We start from the raw sequence: 20620 nt of genomic DNA, 5'->3' as shown, positions 1-20620 counted from the left end.
CCAACAGCTCTGAGCAGGGATCCTGTGGGGTCCCAGAGACAAAGAGCTCAGACACAGTATCTCTGACCTCCCACAGCACCAGACTGACCCCACACGCTAGCTCAGGCTGCTTGCCGCACACCACCGTGCTGTACACACAGCCCATAAGGTGCCCACCACCTGCTGTACACACCACACCCACATACACACTCTCTAATGCACACATACACACACTGCCTGACGTACACCACCTGCTCTGTACACCCCCCCCACTGCCTGCTGCACGCACACACAGAGTCTGCTGCACACCCCTGCTGCATACACAGCCCGTAAGGCACACACCCGCTGTACACACCGCACCACACTTCACACAGAGTACAGGGCACCCACACCACACACAGGGTGCACATCATCTGCTGTGTCCATGACCACAGGCAAACGCTGCCGACTGCACTTGGAGCCCTCAGAGCTAGTCTCTCAGGACAAAGTCAGAAACAGCTCATCCCGGCTCCTCAGCCTTTTTCCTCCTCTTCCTCTCCCTCCTCCTCCTCGGCCCTTCCAGAGCCTGTCCAAGTCACCAGGGCCCTGCCCACACCTCTGCTGTCTGGCCTCCTCCGGGGCTTTCCTGACCACTGTCCTGCCTGGTCTGGAACCCAGTGGCCCAGGTGAAGCCATGAGCTCCAGACTGAGCTCCAAGACCCCCACTCCCCCCACCTCCTGGAGGGAAAGGCCAAGAAGCAAGGCCTGTTTCCCACCCCGCCCCTCCCCTCCCTCCGAGGGAAAATGTCAGATTCCCCGTCTCAGTGGTGGCAGCGGCGGGTTGGAGGGGGAGTGATTCCGCCGCCGCCTCAAGAGTGCAGAGCGAGAAGAGCTTTTCCTGCCATTACCCGGCGAGGGAGAGGCTGGCGCGCTAATGGCTTCAATTACCACTCAGACAGGAACGCTGGGCGGCGGGCCCTGCGCTCCTCTCTCAGCAGAGCCCATGATGGGCTCACCCCCAGCTAGCTTGTGCTGGGCACCCTCATCCTGTATCCAGCCTGGGGCGGGGAGAGGCAGTGAGGCAGAAGGCTGGCTATCACAGGGTAGCTGGGGCTCGCCGGGAGTGGCAGTCCTGCCCAGAGAGCTGGGTGCAAAGGCCATGATGAAGGAGCAGCATTGGGTGCTCCCAGAGGCTGCAGTGGGAGCTGAGTGAGAGACAGGCTGGGCGTGGTGGAACAAAGGAGGGCAGGGGGCATGGGCTGGGACTTGCAGGCCTGGGCTTCCTTTTGGGGGTACACCGACCCTCACCTGAAGAGGGTGCCCAGGCAGTCCTCAGCACTCCCCTGAAGAGCCCAGCCCGCGGTGAGCCTGGGCGTGCACCTGTGCATTGCGGCATATGTGCAGTGTGCGACAGGGGTACGGGACTCAACTCCTGTTCCCAGCCCCCAAACCAGCTCCATCCTCTCCCCAGCCCTCCTGAGACCCCATGATGGCCCCCCAGGAATGGCCCTGGCTCTCCTCCGGCCCCAGCCCACAGCTCCAGTCCAACCATCCTTCCACCCAGACCTTACACACCCAGCTTTCCTGGCCAGCACAGGAGGGCAGGGCGGGGATGGGCACAGTCTGGGTTGCCTTCCTCTGGCCCCGCCCCCTGGCACCTTTGAGGCTCCCCCTCCACTCCTTTTTGCCAAGCCCAGAGCCTGTCAAGGTTACACGGAGCAACACGGTAAGTCAGCATTTTGTTTTCCGGGCACCGCTTCAGCGGGGGAGGGGCTCGTTCAGGCCCACAGCTCCACCTCAACCGGGCAGCGAGCATGAGCAGGGCAGGGACCTGCCCCACACTCTCTCCAACCTCATCAGACACCTCCCACACCCCAGAAGCACAAACACACCCCAGACCCCTGCTAGAGAATCCCTCATCCAAGAAGGCCCCTCCAGGTGGAGACCCCTGCAAGTCTGAATCCTCCTCACCTCAGGCCCTGAAAGACCATCCTCATCCTCCTCAATCCTTTAAAAGACAAGCTTCCCAGGGCAGTGGAGGGGGTAGGAGAGTGCCCACAGAGGACATGGAGAGAGTGCCAGGGCTGGACCACAGGGGCTTTGGTGGTACTTCTCTTTCAACACTAACAAGGAGGCCCTCTTTCCCCAATCTGAGAGCCCGAGAAGATGCCCTCTGGGACAGAAGCCACAGTCTGGCCCTTCAGTCACCTCTCAAATGCCAGGGCAGGGCAGATGGCTCCCTGCTGGGGCAGATATCAACGGGGCGGGGGGGGCGGGCAGAGCTGAAATACTTGTTCCCAGGTCATAAGTGGGGAAACTGAGGTCAGGGGTGGCAAGGAGGAGCCCGAGAGCACTCAGCAATCAGTGATCCTGGCCCAGGGCCTGTCCTCTGGGCTCCCACTCCACAGGTAAGTCCTTTCCCCCATGGGAGTGGGACCACGAGTAGAACGCACCACCCAGATGATGCCAGGCAGCACGGAAGCCGTGTACTGCCAACTCACATTCACGCCTGCGCCTCAGGAAATGCAGCTTCCAGCCCGACAGCAGCTCCCATTCACACTGGAATCCTGCGAAGTGCTTAACCACATTACATCTAATCCTCCAAATCAGCTTGGGCTGTAGGTATTACATCTCTGCTTACAGATGAAGCAAATGAGGCTCAGAGGCACGGTCTCTGGCCCAAGGTCACAAGGTGAGAGAATAATGGTCCAGAGCCTTTGCTTTTAATTACTGCCCTCCACTGGCCCTCCACGCTGGAGCCCGCCACCCCTGTCTCACAGGAGACACAAAGATGCAAAGGAGTTCCTGAACGGGCCGGCCCCGTGGCTTAGCGGTTAAGCGCGTGCGCTCCGCGGCTGGCGGCCCGGGTTCGGATCCCAGGCGCGCACCGACGCACCGCTTCTCCAGCCATGCTGAGGCCACGTCCCACATACAGCAACTAGAAGGATGTGCAGCTATGACATACAACTATCTACTGGGGCTTTGGGAGGAAAAAATAAATAAATGAAATTATTAAAAAAAAAAAAAAAGGAGTTCCTGAACGGATGCATGTGTGAACACATAAAGCCACGGTGTAAAAACAGCCAATGTGAAAAGATGTTCAACTGCTTTTGTAATCAAAGAAATGCAAATTAAATTGAGATGTCATTTTTTGCTTATTAACTTGGCAAAGATATTTTTTCAATGATAATTCCCACTGCTGGTGAGGATGTGCAGACAAGAGGCCCTCTTATGCCCTGCTTGGCAGGAGTGTAAACTGACACAGTCTTCTGGAAATAGTGAAAGGCTTAAAAATGCACGTGCCCTTTGATCCAGCAACTCCACTTTCATGAATCTAGAATAAGGAAATCATCAGGAAGGTAAACCCATCTTATCTGCAAGGATGTGTACAGCACTTTATTTATAAAAGCAAAAAACTGGGAACAACATATGTGTCCAACAATAAGGGAATGGCTAAATAAATTAGGGCACTTCCACGTGACACCTACCCACAGCCATTAAAAATAATGACGCAGAAGAATAGTTAATGGCGAGGAAGATGTTCACGATATGTTTTTTTTAAAAAGCAGTGTACAAATTGTTAGGCAGAATGTGATCCTACTTTTGTTACATATATAATGCATGCACAGTAAACGGAATACGAGGAAAAAACCAAATACTAATAGTAGAGATAACAGATGACTTTTATTTTTTCCCTATATGCTATTTTATACTTATCAAATTTTCAACAGTGAATAGGTATAGTTACCGCAATTAAAAAAAAAGCAACAATCAACGTTCTATTTTGAAAATACACACAGACACATTCAGACTGATGAATCCATCATCACCCCCACCCCTTTCTGGCTTCCTATGTCCCCAGCAAAGTGCTCCTTTCCCTGCCTGGTCCTGTGTGATCTGCCCTCCAGCCTCTCCAGGCTCATGCTGACTGGTTCTTCCCGTCTTCTTTCTGTGCCCTCCAGCTCCGCCCGCCCCCAACACCAAACTCAACTACTTGAGTTCCCTGAAAGCTCCCTTCTCTCCTGCCTTTGGGCCTTGGCACACGCTAATGCTGTTTGTTCTGCTGAAGCCCCCATCCCAACTCCTGCTTGTCCTCAGGACTCAGACCACAGCTCCCTTCTCCTCTGAGCCCCCCAAAACCCTCGGCTGAGGTCTCCAGCACAGGGCCCAGGTCAGATGACCCTCTGGACTTGAATGGAAGAGCCATCAAGTGAGAAGACACTGAAATCCACACAGAGCCCCAGCCCCCAGCCTAGGGCCCTTGCTCTTCAGGGCAACAAGGAACACACCTCTCTGAAGCCTACTGCCAGGTTCCACATGAAAATCAGCTCCACAAGCCACGTAACCCAAACAACACACAGCTGCAGCCCCACGCCTAAAGTCAGACCCCAGACCCGACCCGAGCTCAGCAGAATACAGAGACACCAGGCACACAGCTGGCCTCAGCACAAGCCAAACCATCCAGGCCAGATCCAGTGACCATCCCTGTCCACCACTGACCTTTGCTGACCCCAGGATGACCAAGTCTCCTTTCTGCCAAACACACACCAGCCCATGGCAGGAACAGGGCTGGCTGGCTCTTCCCACACATCAGTCTACCCACCGTGTTGTGTCCCTCCCTGGCACGTACCTTCGAGCACTGAGAGCTTGGCACTAGTGTTGATCTCTCCCAGACTGTTGGTGGCCGTGCACTCATAGATGGCTTCGTCCCGCTGCACCCGCAATGGCTGGATCCGCAGCACTGACCCTGCCCCGTCGTCAAACTCAATCACCTGCCAGAGGACAGACAGGTGGTCACAGCCTGCTTGGGGTCAGCCCTCCTCCCACCTCCAAAAGGCCCCCCAGGAGGAGACACAGGGGAGAGGATGTAGGACCAGACCCTGGAGTAGGCAGCCCCTGAACCCTGCCTGCCCCTTCCTACCCAAGGACGTACCTCGAAGCGCTGGGAGCTGACTTTCTTCCCCTTCTTCATCCATGTGATGCGTGGCTTGGGCTCTCCTGTGGCTTGGCACACAAAGGAGGCCACCCCTCCTGACAGCCCAGTCTGGTCCTCAGGGACCTTAATGAAGACAGGTTTGCCTGGAGAGATGGAGACAGCAAGTCACGATGGCATGGTCACTACAGACATGGCCAACACTACAGGTGGCAGTCACGGGGCAGGGGCAAGAAAGAACTCTAGAGAAAACAATAATAGCAACGCCTACCCTTATATAGTGCTTGCCATAGGCCTGGCACTATTCAATGAGCTGTAAGCATATGAGGCAAGGCTGTAATTACCTCTGCTTACAGAGAAGATAATCAAGGCTCAGAGAGGTCAAGGGATTTGCCCAACATGACATAGCTGGCTAGTGGCAGAGCCGGGATTTGAACCCAGGCATTCTGAGTCTGGAGTCCCTGCTTCAACCGCTACCCTCTTCTGTCTCCCATCCCCCCATCAGTTCCAAGCTCTGGGACAAAGGCAGGCTGAGAGCTGCTGGGAAGAGCCCCAGCTTCTCCCCCAGACTTGTCCCTCCCCCACTGCTCTCCATCTGGTGATGGGACCGCCATCGACCCCAAGGCTCAAGCCAGAAACCCTGACTCCTGCTCTCCCCCGGCCCCACATACCAGCAGTCCCAAAGGCGTAGACATTCCACCTCCTAAGCGTCTCTGGACATCTTCCCAGGTGAACGCTTTCCTGTAAATCTGCCCCCACCCCACCCCCACTGACTTGGTTATTGCCTCTGACGGCCTGGACGTCTCCCCAAGGTGCCCACAGAGAAGTGGAGGAGGGGGAGGAAGGAGGGGGCTCTGACACTGCAATGCCACGCCCACGACACCCTGATACACACACCAGGGCCAACCTGGAGTACCTGTCCCTACGAATCCCACCAACCAGGGTCACAAGACCAGAGAAACCTGCTTCCATTAAGACGCAGCACCGCGTCGTTAATCCTGACAGCGGATCTATTTCCTATTAATCAGGCCAACAAACAGCTCCAGGAAGGCTGATACTGTGAGAAATGACCTTTCAGACCACCTGCTTGGCGCCGATGAGCCTAGGCCCGACCTGGTCCCTGGCATAGAAACGTGTGTGTGCAGTGACAACAATCCTTCGCTAAGCCACTCTGCACCAGGTACTTTATCTCATTTAGTCTTTCATCATTATTATCCCTGGTTTACAGGCTCAGAGAGGTCAAGTCACTTGCCCAAAGTCACACAGCCAATGAGACTTGAATTCAAGCCTGTTTGACTCCAAAACAGCTAGTACAAAACAGATCACACAGTACTGTTGGGGCCTTGTCAAGAGCAGGGTCAGTGCTGTGGCAGAGGCCAAAGCCAGACCACAGAAGGTCAAGGAGCGAGTGGGACGCGAAGAAGTGGAGAGAAAAGTACAGTGACTATTTACAGAAGACTGGCTCTGAAGGGGAAGATACAGAAAAGAGGGACCTAGAGGGGATGAAGGTTGGAGGGAGGTTTTCACATTTTTTTTCTATGATGAAAAACAATGTTTAAATGCTGATGGGAAGGAGCCAGCAGAGAGGGTGCCGATCCAGTGTAGAGAGGAGGGACAGCAGATGGCAGAGTCCACAAGGAGGGGAGGGTCCAGGGGGACCACCAGGGTCAGGAGTGACAGCTGCAGGTACAGAGAGTTGGAGGGCTAAGGCTTGCAGGGAGGGAACCAGCTTACCAAGCACCTCAGGGCCCAGGAGGCTCTGGAGGTTTTGTGTAATTATTAAGCAAGTCACTCACCATCTCTGAGCCTCTGTTTTCTCATCTGCAAAATGGTGCTAGTGACTCAGGGGTCTGTGCAGACGAAATGTGATGATGTCTGTAAACCGCGTGCACAGGCTCGACAGGTGGCGAGCCTTGCGTGAGGGTGACCATCACCCTCATTTGCACTATCAGTCTTAAAACAATCCCATGAGGGAGGCAGTCTTATCATCCCCATTTTAGAGATGGGGAAATGGAGGCTCAGAGGTTAAATAACGGACAAGTCATAGAGGGAAACTCGGGGACCCACCTGACTGCTCTTAGAGGGCAGGGCCACTAGCTCAGAGGAGCCGGGGGCAGCTTTGGTGGGGAAACACGCAAACACGGTGGGGGCCAGAGTGGCAGGGGGACAACACAAAGGTTCTGGAAGCCTCAGTTTGCCTCACCCTTCCTCTGCCCGCCTCTGAAGGAGGCTCTGGACTCTCGCAGGCTGCAGCTCTCTGCAGACCCTCTCCCTGGTTGCTGGTCCTTTCAGACAGGTCCTCTCAGAGGACTCTGTCCACTCAGGCTCCTCTGGGGGCATCTCCTGCCCATCCCCCCCCACACTGTGCACCCCTCCCCCAAATCTGAGGACCTCCAGGCAGCAGCTCCTGCTCTCCTCCTGCATTGCCACCACCTTAGTCCAGATACCACCTTCCCTTGATTGGACACTCCACCTGCCTTGTCTTGCTCCCTCCAGTCTATTCTTTATTCAGCAGCCAGAGTGAACTGACAATCCCTCTCCCCTGATCAAAACCCTCCAAAGGCCTCCCACTGCTCTCAAAGCAAAATTTAAACTGCTATTGTAGTGGACAGAGCCCTGCTAGGTCTGACTCCAGCCACTTTCCCCACCAGAGCCCTGACTTCCCATCCTCTGGATAAGCAATGTTCCCTGAGGCCTCAGGGCCTTTGCATAAGCTGTTCCTTCTGCCAGGAACCTTTTCTTAGCCGACTTCTTTACCCACTAAGTCCTATTTACCTTTCTGATCTCAATTTAAACATCACTTCCTCAGAAAGCCTTCCTTGGTCCCCCTGTTGTTGTCCCCACGTCCACTGGCCCAGTTCCTGGTTTGAAGCTCTCGGGTAACTCCCTCCCCTCTCTCACAGCACTGCTCACAGTTTGTTATGTACATGTGTGAGGTTATGACTTTTTCCACATTGGGGAGTATTTGACTTGTAGCTGCTGCCCTACCTAGAACGATAACGCCGGGCTGGGCAGACGCCATGGCTGCCTTGCTTCCTGCCCCATCCCAGGGCTGACCCAGTTCCTGCACACGGGTGCCGAACGAGCGAAGGAGTGACCCGACAACGGAACGCCTGAGGAGGACGGAGACTGCGGCCCCTCACACACCCAGGGAGGCCTGGGGCAGAAACCCTCCTCGGGCTCCTGCCTCAACGTGTCTGCAGCAGAAACCAAACCAGGGGCTGGAACCTGCTGAACCGGAATGGCCGGCAGAGCGCCTGGGGGCGGGGCTTCCGCACCAAACAAAGACCCAGAAGCTGGGGGGAGCCAGGTACCGGTCAGAGAGGGCGGTCAGAGAGGGCGGCGAGAAGGGGAAAGGGCTGGGCACCGGTCAGAGAGGGCGGCGAGAAGGGGAAAGGGCTGGGCACCGGTCAGAGAGGGCGGCGAGAAGGGGAAAGGGCTGGGCACCGTGTGGAGGCTGGAGCGGGGCCAGCGCCCTGCCCGCCTGCCCTCCAGACACTGGTAAGACTGGCAGCGCTGCCCAAGCCGGTGCAGCCCGGGGGCAGCCCTCCCTCAGCCAGGCCTCGCCCTCTACTTCCCTCAACCCTCCCCCTCCCGTACCCGAGGGCACCTCGCAGGGCACCGGAGCCAAAATCCCCGCTCCTCCTCGTCCCAAGCCCTCGCCCCTTTTGTTCACCAGGAGGACCTCTGAGGAGCGTGAATCTGGCCACGTCTCTCCCCAGCTACAAACCCTGTACTGACGTCTGTCTCCACGCTCCCCTCCCCACACCCGCTCCTGCTAACCTGTCCAGGCTCCCCTTTCTTGACTCTTTCAAACAAGAGCAGGTGCCTGCCCTGGGCCACGCACTGTGCTGGAACACAGCTGGGGCCCCGGTGCCCTCACACCTGCTCCATAGGCCAGACCCCTCGGCACCTCCCTGCTCGTGCACATGCCCCTCATGTGCCCCACCCCCAGCTTGGGGAAGCATGCTCTTCATCCTGCAGCCCTTGGGTTTCCCATCCCAGCACTGATCACATCCCCAGGCAGGTAGACAAAACCAGGCGACTTGACCACTCTGCCCGGGGCTGACCCAGAGCTGGTGTTCAGTGAGGGTTTGAACAGAACTTCCGAGACCGTGTGCCAGAAGGGGCCTTCTGTGCCACCAGAATGTGGCTCCACTTCCTCTCCCCGCCTGCCCCCTCCCCCACACCACGGAGGGCATGGCCACACAGTCCTTTGGGCAGCAGCGCCCTGGGACACTCTCCAGCCGCACAGGCTGCTGAGCCACTGCAAAGTGGGAAGGAGTGGGCCAAGAAAGGAAACAAGTGACTGGCCTCTGGGGGGCATGCACACACCTCCCAGGGTCCAGCCCAGGGGACAGCCAAACTGGGCCACCTCGGAGGCTCCTCCACGGGTAGAATGCCCGCTATTTTGTGCCTTCCCTGCAGAGTGCACTTACACAGGTACACAGGCAGCACACGGAAGCAGAGAGCAGACGCCAGCAGCTAGGGACGGTGAGGCAGGGGAGGGAGCTCCTGGAGAGGCGGCTTTCCCAGGCCCTGAACTGCCTAATAAGCTGGGGACTCATTGGCTCCTGTGACTGCTCCTGGTGCCCCCGAGAGGGGAACCCCCTCAGAGACAACGCTGGACTCCCAGGGGACACACGGGGAGCCCCAGGTCACGGCCTCGGATAGGGGGAGCACATACTAGGTGCCAGGTGCCTTGAACACGTGACCTCAGTTAACCCTTCCAGGTAGGAGTGACTGCCCTCATTGTGCAATAGCGAAACAGGCCTGGAGAGAAAAAGCAACCTGCCAGAGTTCCCAGAGGGCAGAGTCCAGACCGATCACCCGTCCTGTCTACCTGTAAGGATGAGGGGGAGGGAACTGTGTGCAGCTCCACGGGGGCTGGGGGGATGATACGACAGACACATCCTCAGCCCCTCATGCCCTTGCCCCCGCCCCAGTATCTGGAGCTCCCATCCTACCCCTACCCCTCCAGCCGTCAGGCATCCTGCTCTGGGCTTCTATGACTCCAAGTAACTGGGCCATAACCAGGGCCCCACTCACAGCTGGTCACCTGGTCCTGCATCCTGGCCTCTGTCCCATGCTGTCTGGGGACAAACGGGGGATGGTTCTCTCTGTGGCTCTCCTATGAGCTCCATGGAAAAGGCCAGCTTGTTCCTGCTGCTTCTCCACAATCTCATCTCATTATGCAACACCCCCCATTAACAAATGCTCACTCATACTTCAGGGCTCCCCTTTTCCAGGAAGCCTCCCAAGCCTCTTCCCAAGATGCTTAGGTCACTATCTCTGTGCTGTCCCCAACACAGCACACACTGTAGTAACCCACACTGCAGGTTCTGAAGGTGGGCCTGTGTGGATTCTTCCCACTTAGCACCTGACAGGCACATTAGATCAGCAGAGACCTGTTCCTGCTCAGGGCCACCTCTGGCCCCACAAGCCTCCCCCCTGAGAAGCCACAAAGCCCTGGGCTGGGGGAGCCACCTGAAACCCCACATGCCCAGGTCACCAGAGAGCTGACTCGGCATGGACTCCGGGGCCTCTGGGCTAACTCTCGCCAGCGGCTTCTCCACCCACTTCCCTCCACTCCCCTCAGAGGCCAGGGCCCCATTCACTTGTCTCGTTAAGAGGCCTACAGAAACACGTTTGTCCGCTCCGCGCTTCACCACTCTGGTCGTCAATTCTCTGGAGCGCCTGCTCTACCTTTTGCAGCAGCTCTGTCCATGTCTGGCCGCTCGCCCCAGCTAGAAGTCTCCCATGCTCAGCCCAAGCCTGGCCACTGGAGGGGACGGATCCAAACAAGCGTGTGCAGCATAAGGCAGGCCTGTAAGACAGACCCTGCCTCCCAGGGCCAGGTCGCCACAGCGCGCCCCCCAGACCCCTCCACCACAGCGCTCTGCCTGGGAGCAGAGCCCAACTCACCTATTTGGGCGTCTCCAGCTAGTTCCCATCTTCAAGACCCTGGTCTATGGGCTCTGGTCCTTAATGGACCAGCATGGAGATTCCTGGACTGTGCTCTAAAAACTGTTCCACCCTGCCCCCCAAGTCCTACTGGGGGTCCACGTCTGACTCTACCCCTCCACCCACTCATCTACCATACTCCAGGCCCCGCGCTGGACAACGTTCTGACCCCTCAGCACTCCCAGTCTGAAGGGACAGACAGACCCCAAGCAGACAGTCACAACCATGCAGTAGGAATGGAGCACAGAGGAGCAGCACATGACCCAGGCTCCTGAAGGAACTGCTCAGGTGAAGGGGACGGGGAAGAGTGTTCCAAGCAGAGGAAACAGAAGGAACAGAGGCCTGGGGAGCATGTGAGCAACTGAGAGAAAGCAGCATGGCGGGGGTGTGGGGTGGGGGGCAGAGTGCAGGATGAGGCTGGCAGAGGCTTGATAATGCAGGGCCTGGAGAAGGGCTGAGGCCCCTTGGCTTGATCCTGAAGGCAACACAGGAGGAGAGTGAGGGATTTTAAATTGGGGGGTGACATGATCAGGCCTTCATTCTGCAACATGACTTACTCTGGAATGGAGACTGGGTTATGAGGGAAGAGACTGGAGGCAGGGAAGCCATCAGGGGCTGCTGCACAAACAGCGCTGAGGGCGGCTTAGGCGAGGCAGTGGAAAGATAAGCGGATGCACTCCAAAGACATTTAAAAGGTAGAAGCAACAGAACTTGTGATGGATTAGATGTGGGGTATGAGAGTGGGAAGAGCCTGGGAGAAGCCCAAGTTTCTGAGTTGGGTGGCTGGGTGGCTGGTAATGCCATTCACCAGGAGAGACAGCACAGGAAGAGGAGCAGGTCTGGCGGGATGAGAGTGAGGGTGCGGGTCAGGGCATGTTGGGTCTGAAGTAGGAGGGGAAGGCAGTTATTCTCCGAGGGTGTGTTGTCCTAAAGCGCAGGCGGGCAGTCCTCCCTCTGCCCTCAAGCTCCTGTCTGAAGGCCCTGAGAATGTCTGGGGTGAAGGTGGGGAGCAAGAGTAGTACTTCAGTGTCCAAGGGCTAGTGACCACATCTGACTCCCGACAAGCCTTCGCCTCCCTGCGGAGGCCAGAGTCACACCAGAGGACTGCTACCTCAACCTGCTCCTGCAGGCTCACGCTCTCCCAGCAGCCCCAACCAGGCCTGGGGATCACCCCCACCCCTAACCCCACCCGGCTCCTGCTTGCCCAGCCCTCTCAAGCCGGCACCTCCATGCTCGCAATACCCCTCACCCCTACGCCCCGCCCCCGGAGGAATGCCCTCCCCATCCCCTCACCCTACTAGCCCCCACCAGGGCTCAGCCTCGGAGGACAAAGGGCGGGGCGCTCCAGTCCCACCCCCTCCAGGATCTAGTCCTGAATAATTAATGAGCCATTAGGGGAAAGGGCCTGGGTGGGGCGAGGAGAGAGAATTGCATCCAGAGACTTGGAGAGCGGGGTGGGGGAAGCCCTATGGCCTGCTGACCCGCAGGCTGACCCCTGGGTTGGCTCTTGGCCACCTCTGGGCTCCGGACAGGCTGGGAACGGCCCCTTCCCCCGAGACCTTGGCTCCGACCTCACCCCTCCCCCTCAGCGTGCAGATTGGCTGAATCTGCCCTGTGCCCCGCCTCCCGCCAGTAACCAAGCAGTGGTAACCATGGCGACAGGGCGGCTGCGGCCAGTCTCCTAGTGCCAGGCAGGGGGAAGGGCAGCAGGAAAGGGACCAAAGTTCGGAGTTGGATCTGGGCAGGGAACAATCCCACCTCCCCCCAAAACACACAGAGGGACGCTGGAGCCTGGCTTCCTCCTGGCCAAGTGCAATCTTCCACGGTTCCCCAGGCTGGGGGAGGGGGTGCCCCCAGTGTCCCCACACCTGGATCTGAGGGTATAGCCCAGGGGAAGGGCTATGGTGGATCCCACTTCTGAGCCCTCCCCGGACCTGTGGACACATCTAGCATCCCATTCACATGTCCATACACATTCCTGTGTGCCTCCCCGCATTCCCACACCAGCCTTCAACGTGGCTCACACTGTGCCTTCTGCCCAGATCTGCAGTGGCAGACACGGCACACACCTGAGCCCATCATCCATGACCACATGAATCCCAGACATGTCTCGCCTCTGCCCCATAAAACAGGGTCACGCTTAGACATGGCCCACTCTGCAGTGCCTTAAGGTGGTGTGAGGCTGGGGTACTGCTTGTTAGGGGGCTCTCCAATTGGGGGGCGTCTCTCTAAGACAGAAGAAGGTCTGGAGGGGTATCTAGCCATCCTGTCTCTCCTAGTAGCTGGTCCTGTCCTGTCCCAGAGTCCTAGCCACCTTTTGACCTGGGAGATCCTGCATCTCGAGGGGTCAAACTTACTGTCGCCATGGGCGCCTGCCACCAAGCCAAGCATCACAAGTGTGGGCACAAGGGGCACCATCGTCCTCCCTGGGGCTGGCTCGGGGGCCATCCAGGGCTCCAGCACCACAGCCAGCCACAGCCCAGGACAATTAACCTGTGAGAGACAGAAGGGCAGAGCCAGTTAGCTAGTATGCACCAGTGTCCCTATTGCCCACCCATGCCACCTCCTGGCCCTTACCACCCAGACCCGTGCTCATCCTCAGTGACCATCTAGCCTAGCTCAACAGACCCCCACCCTTGGACTATGCAATGACCACCCAGACCTTCCGATGCCTGTGACCACCCAGGCTCCTCACTGATCCCCTAGTGACCCCAAGGATAACCCAACAGTCATACTGTGGAGAGAGAGTACAACAGGCCTTCAGGTCGTTCTCTAAACCTGAGTAGGGGGGCAGGGGGCTACCGAGACCAGAGGATGTACGGGGATGTTCTATCCCAGACCTTGAGTTTCCAACTCGCCTCCATAAGGGGCGAGGGTCAGAGAGACACAGAGAAGACAGAGACAGGTGCAGACAGAGAGACCAAACAAAACAAGACAGAGATGGTGAGCAGAGACAAGCTAACAAATCCACGCAGGCCAGGGACTCCAGAGTCCCTGGAGCATCCTGCCATCCCTCCTCTCCCCAGCACGGAGGGAGGAGGCAGGGGGCCAGACCCCGCATGCTGAGCACAGGCCCCAGAGCAGACTTGTTAGCGGCAGACAGGATGTGCAGGTAGCGGAGGCTTGAAGCCAAAGCCACAACCTGTCCGGGCTCGCCAGGATGCACTCTTGACAAGCTGCAGCTGCCTCACCTGGCCACCCTCATCCTACCCAATTCCCATGGCACCTTCCCGCTCCCAAGGGAAACCACAGGGAGGCCCTATGGCCCTATGGCCAGGAATGAGGTGCTGGATCCTAAGATTCTACCCCACACCTCCTCTGCCCCTGTCCCAGCAGCCCAGTGCAGATCAAGGGTGGGAGGGGGGGCAAACTTCAGGGAGCTACGTGCTCAAAACCAGCGTCCGGGCTGAGACAGGAACACATGCATGGGGAAGACCGTGTTCAGGATTGGCTGAATGCCTCCAGGCCTTTGTTCACAGGCTCCTCAGCCAGGTGTGCCCTCCCCACTCTGCCAGGCACCTGTGTGGAGCCTTCAGCAGGGCCACACCATATAGTACAGATACACTGCCATCACTCCCAGCCCCCTGATGGTGAGCTCCTGAGAGTCTCTCTTCCATGTCCCCCCACCGAGGGGATCTGCACCAGTGCCTACCAGCTCTGTTCACACCTTGTTCTGGGCAGGAAGGTGGCACATAAGTCCCTCATTAATGCTCTGAAAACACAACAGGGCATGGAGGGGAGTGAGTGACGGTGAACACACCATAGGGCCCCGCAGTGGCACCCATGGACTCTGGTGGGAGAGTCGTGATCAGACCCAGGTGCCAGCTGACCCACAATGGTAAGAGAATTTGCAAGGAGGTGACAGGGCTGGTGAACACGAAGGGGCAGGGCTCAAAGATGGCTCTGCTCCTTCCTGGAACTTGAACCCTAGTCTCAACTGTCAAAGGTCATAAGATCAGAGGGCAGTAGGTGAGAAAAGGTGCTGGGACAAAGCAGGCAGGACTGTGAAGAGGGGCGGGGACTGAACATAAAGGGAAAAGGGTGGGAGGTGTCCCTCATCCCAAGATCTTGCCCAAAGTCTGAGACAGGAGCTGAGCAGCAAAAGCAAGAAAGACACAGGGGCATTCTGAGCATCCAGCCCCATTTACACACGCCTGGGGTTCCGCCCAGGGATCACGGAAGTCAGGTGGTGAGACCAGGAGAGAGGGAGTTCCCACAATGCTGCCTTGTATGACCAATTTGAGAAGGAGGTCACATATCATTCAGGCCCCATCTGGGCTTGGTCATCATGGCGCTGTGGTGCAGCAGAGCAACCAACAGAATTCAACCTCCCAGCAGTCATCGGGTGGGGAACTGCCTGGCCGGCTGTCACAGAGGGAGCGTCCCCTGATACAACCATCCTGTGGCCCCTGGTACAGGTATCACAGGTTTATAGCTCGGTGGTGTGCTGCACCAAAGCACAGGGCGAGAGGGGCCTAGGACAGGCAATAATACAACATTCATACAAGTTTCACTCCCAGGTACAAGCATTTTGGGTGTGAATCCCCAGTGCAGACATCATCGGGGCACAACCCTCAGGAACACACATCACGGGGGCAACATGTCCCTGGTACGGACATACAGGGGATGAAGCTATACACAAGAGGCATTACGGAGGTACAGCACACAGTCATCACGGGATGGAACTCCCCAGGACAATTATCACAGAGGCCGACTCCCCTGTAGCGGCCTGGGTACAGTCATCATAGCAGTGTAACTGCCAGGTGGAGACAGCATGGAGGTGTAGCCATCTGGTTCAGACCTCGTGTGAGTGTAGACAGAGGGGACAGACGTCATGGGGATGCAGCTGCCTGACAGACATTATAGGGGTTAGCTACCCTGGACACTGGCACAGAGGTGTAACCCCCTGTTACAGACATCATGAGGCATCAGTCTCTGGTACTGACATTAAAGGGGTGTGAGGCCCTGGTACAGCCACCATGGGGGCATAACTCCAGAACAGACATCATGGGGTACAATCTTGGATGAGATTCTGGCTGTGGGTGTCAGAGACCTGGGCCTCTGGTAACCCCACCCCCAATGTGACAAAAACTAGTGGCCTTTATTTGGGGACTCCCAGGACCCCTGTGTATCAGGTCTAGGGTGCTCAGGACAATGTTCAGAAGCAGAAAGTAGGACAGACAAAGGTGGAGAAGTTGAAAACAAAGACATTCCCTCCCCAGAGAGCTTTTCCCAGCAGTCCATGGACACAGGGACATAGCTACCCAGAGGAACGCAGAGACTCAAGGGACACACACACGGACACATTCTCAGGGAACTACTCCGGCAACCACACAGCTGTCTGAGCCAGAGCCTGTCCCTCACCAGCTCCTGGCATGAGCAAGCCACCTCCTGCCCCAGACTCGGGGCACAAACCCCACCCCAGTGTCAAGCAGTACAGGCCACTCCTAGCTTAAGGGCCCCCTCGTCCAAGTCCTGGATCCCCTGGCCTGGCCTGATCTAGACCTTGGCCTCACCCCCACCCCAGAGTGCTCAGTCACCTGTGGGAGAAGGTGGGAGAGGAACAGGGAGGAACGACCAGCCTTGCTGGTATCGCCAAGAACCTTCTGAATCTAGCGCCACAGTGCCAAGAGCAGAGCGTCCACTTCCGCCAGCATGGCTGGGTGAGTACAGGCTTTCAACAACTGAGATGAAAACAAGGCCTGAACACTTGCACACTCAAGCTCGTCTCTGAATTGCACTGTGGACCATCGCTTCTACCAAACTGACATACTTGGGCAGGAAAACAATTCCATACTGTATGATATTGTAGAATATAATCAGACGCAATTTTTCTACATTCAGAATGGTTTTAATATATCTTTTTCTTTGCTATATCAGTGTAAAGCTGCCAACTGCCCTTTCTTGGGAAGAGCTGTCCTTTATTCTCAGATTTTGTCCTTGGTGTTAAAATGTCCTTTCTTGTATGAAATGATAGTGATAGCAGATAGCAGTTATTTTTTATAATGTCCTTACTTGGCAAAATAAAAAATTGCCAAGCCATGTCTGGCCCCCAAGTACTTTTGGAAATTGTACTGGTTTGTGAAATCAAAGAGCCTGAGAATCACCACTTTGAGGGAAAAGGAAGGAGCAGAAACCACACCAAGCCCCAGGATTCAAACACAAACGTCATGGAAATGCATGTTACACAGAGGCCATGTCACCTCCATGCGGCCCAAACCTCACCACCCCTGCCAGCCTCAGTGGGGGGCCTGGAGAGACGGTGTGACGCCAGAGATGGGGGGTATCCCCGGCTGAAGAACAGCTGGGATCGTTCTGAGTCCTCCTCATGAATATGCAAACACAGATTAATTTGTTTCCCTTGGGCACGTGTCATTATTCATAAATATTAATTAGTCTCCAAATACCACCTGTTCCTACAGCCTCCTCTCCCTCTTCTCCCCAGGCCAGGACCCTGGCTCCCAGGAGGCTGGGGTCCCAGAATGGACATCAGCAGAAAGAGGGGTATCCAGGGCCCCACGGAGCGACTGGCCAAGAGGAGAGGCCAGCGCTTGGGCAAGAGGAGCCCGAGGGCAAGGAGAGCAGGAGCCATTCCTCTTCTAACCGGTGAGCGGCTAACCGAGCCCTTTTGTCACGTCCTGGACAGTTCACCGCGTGGCACTGCAGCAGCAGCCGCGGAGGCGGAAAGAGGCCTTGTTACACTTGGGAAGGGAAAACCAACATGTTTCCAACTCTCACCAAACCAACCGCCAGATTATGACAGGAATAAATCAGAGGCTCAGCCGTGACCCCAGCCCCGGGAGGTGGCCGGCAGCCGCTGCCTTCCCTCTCCCAGCCCATGGGCCAGAGTCTGGGAGCCGCCTGCCCTCCCGCTGCTGGGCCCCCGCCCTCTCACAGCCCTCAGCTTCTCAGTCTCCCCTGGGAGTGGAGGGGGAGATTAGGAGGAGCGTCCCAGAGTCTCTGGGGGTGGCACAAGGTCCAGCAGAGGCATAGCTCCAGGGGCAGAAGACCAAGGGGACCAGCGGTGACACCTTCCCACAGCTGGAACCCCTCTGCCCCCAGCCCTCCAGCCTCCTTCCTCCCTCGGGTTAATGCTCACCAGCGTGGCTGACCCAGACCTCTGTACTTGCTCTTCTCTGTTGGGAAGAGTGCCTTTCTCCCACCCCCAGCCACCTGCTTGCTCCTCAGAACTCAGCACAGTGGGCCATCACTATGAACCTTCTCTGAGTGACCCTCCCCAGTTTTCCAGATTTGCATAGCATAGTGAAGGCAGCAAGAGGTGGTGTAGAGCAGTGGGTCTCAATCCAGGGTGATTCTTCCCCCCGTGGGACATTAGGAAATGTCTGGAGACATTTATCAAGGGCAGGGGCAGGGGCAGGTGCTAGTGGCCTCTACTGGGAAGAAACAAGTGACGCTGCCAGACATGCTATAATAACAGGCCAGCCCCCCACAAAAAAGGATCATCTGCTACAAAATGTCAACAGGACTGAGGTTGAGAAACCCTGAGGCAGACAGCAAGATCTTTTGCTGATGTGACCTAGGGCCTGCCCTGGCCCCTGCCCCAGCACCCAGTCCCCTATGAGCACCCTGAGCCCTGTCCCCAAGGAGGCCTCAGCCTGGCTGTCCCTGGGCCTCGGGATCTCAGAGCATCTTCCCCTCCCCGTCCAAGTCCGCCTTGCCTCCAGAAGCTGGGCTTCACGGCACAGCTCACCCCACCCCGTGAGACACACCATCAGCAAGTGGCCTCTCCAGAGGACAGAGGGCTCCACTTTCAGACACCTTTTCTGGTGAGACTGGGCTCCCAGGTAGGTCAGACCCATCCTCTGAGGATGGACAGGTGAAGGGACACATGGTATTCCCACACCCACTCGCCCCATCTGACCTTTCCAACCTGTGACACGGCCCTTCCTGCTGCACCTTCTAAATAACGCCAATGCCCACCTCACCACGCACGGGGTCTGGCCACTAGCAGATACCCAATATATGCGTATTTCCTTCACCTGCCTAGGCCAGACCCATCTCTTCCACGGCCCTCTCCATTCAGCTGTCCGTGCAGAACTGTTCAGTGAGCCCTCCTGGGCCCTGAGCCAGGAGGCAAGGCGATGAACAAGACGGTCATGGGCTCTGCCCTCAGGGATCCTTCAGAGGATGGCCCAACCAGAACTCATCCACCCCAGTGCTGCCCCTCCTCCAGGTCCCCATCTCAGTGACAGCACCACCATCGACCTGGTCACCCACGCCAACCAGTCCTCCTCAAATTCTCCCTTTTCCTCATCCCACACACCCAACTGGTCAGTAAGTCTGAATCTGCCCTGTCTCTTCCGTCCCAACCACCACCATGTTAGTAAGACTTCATCACACCCACCTCTTTAGTGGGCTTCTTGCCTCTGGTCCCTCCCTCCAATCCATTCTACACACAAACCAATGCCCCCGTTTAGCTACAAAAAGGCAAATTTGATCACGTCCCTCAAGCACACTTTGTTTGCTACCTATTCCACAGTGGACATGAAGATAATGTTTCCTGAATAGATGAATGGATGGGCAAATGGATATGTGAACACATGGATGTTGCTCCTCTGTTTAAGCACCTTCAATGCCTCCATATCACCCTCAGGAAAAAGTCTAGAGTCTTCAGCCTGACATCCAAGGCCCATCATGCTCTGATTCCAGCCTAACTCTCCAACCTCGTTCCCTGCAACTCCAACCTACTCGCTTGTGCTTCTAGCAGAAAGAAAGAAAGGAGAAGTGGACCTCAAAGAGACAAGGATGGATGTGCCCTAGATCCTGTGGGTACCCTGCTCCTTCTACCACAACCTACAGTTGATGGGAAGTCTTTTCTACAGAAACACGGTGAATGGAAAAGCAGACAGATCCTGGTGTAAGTCCCAGGATGTCACCCGGAAGCCTATTTCACACCTACAGCAGCTGACGAGCTAGATATCATTCCCCACCCACCGCCATCATCCATTCCGGCCAGAAACCCAGGCACCATCCTTGACACCTCCCCTCCCTCACGCCCCACATTCAATCCTTCACCGTGTCCTGTCTACTCCACCTCCCTAAATAGCACTCGAATCCCTTCTCTCCACCTCCATCACCACCTTCCTGGTCTAGGCCTCCATCATCTCTCAGCTGCATGCACACAGGATCACGTCATGCCCCTAGTGACAAGCCTCCCATGGCTCTCCACCAGCCGGGGTCAAAATACAAGCTGCTCAGCTTGGCCCACGGGACCCCTCTGCACCCCTGCCCCTAGCACACTTTGGGGCACACTCACCAGGTCTTTGCTTGCTCACACCAGTCACTCTTGGACAACCAGCACTGAGGGCTGGGCACCAGGGCCTCTGCTCCTTCCTGGAGAGAGAGGAAAACACCAAGAATTTCGTCACAGCAGAGTATGTACTGACACAGAAAGACATTCAAAATATGCTGTTTATGCAGGACAAAAAAAGCACGTTACAGAACTGTTCACGCAGGATGATCTCCATTTAGTAAAAAGAAAGAAAGAAAGGAGGAGAAGTGGACCTCAAAGAGACGAGGGATGTACCCCAGATCCTGTGGGTACCTTGCTCCTTCTATCACAACCTACAGTCGACAGGAACAGTCTTTTCTACAGAAACACGGTGAATGGAAAAGCAGACAGAGCCTGGTGTAAGAGCCACTTCACTTCTTGAAGAGCCGCCCATCTCTTCCCTCACTCACTCACTGGTACTCCTGAGTACCTACTATGTGCCGGGCTTTCTTCCAGACACCCAGCATATAGCC

The 20620-nt window shown here is 56.6% G+C and overlaps 1 protein-coding gene across 2 annotated transcripts in view; it reads right to left on the bottom strand.

The window, feature by feature from the left end:
• Positions 1-20210, bottom strand: part of PTPRF (protein tyrosine phosphatase receptor type F) — a 78724-nt gene extending 58514 nt beyond the window's left edge. For both annotated transcript variants that reach the window (XM_058552160.1, XM_058552162.1), the window contains exons 1-4: positions 20133-20210; positions 13213-13348; positions 4892-5037; positions 4589-4730 (exon numbers count right to left, since the gene is read on the bottom strand). In XM_058552160.1, the coding sequence (XP_058408143.1) occupies positions 4589-4730; positions 4892-5037; positions 13213-13303 (379 nt within the window). In that variant the 5' untranslated portion in view covers positions 13304-13348; positions 20133-20210. The remainder of the gene's footprint in view (positions 1-4588; positions 4731-4891; positions 5038-13212; positions 13349-20132) is intronic.
• Between the last annotated feature and the right edge of the window lie 410 nt (positions 20211-20620).

This window comes from Diceros bicornis, chromosome 13 (assembly GCF_020826845.1).
Source record: "Diceros bicornis minor isolate mBicDic1 chromosome 13, mDicBic1.mat.cur, whole genome shotgun sequence".
Lineage (NCBI taxonomy): Eukaryota > Metazoa > Chordata > Mammalia > Perissodactyla > Rhinocerotidae > Diceros > Diceros bicornis.
This window is presented reverse-complemented; position numbering and strand designations above follow the sequence as displayed.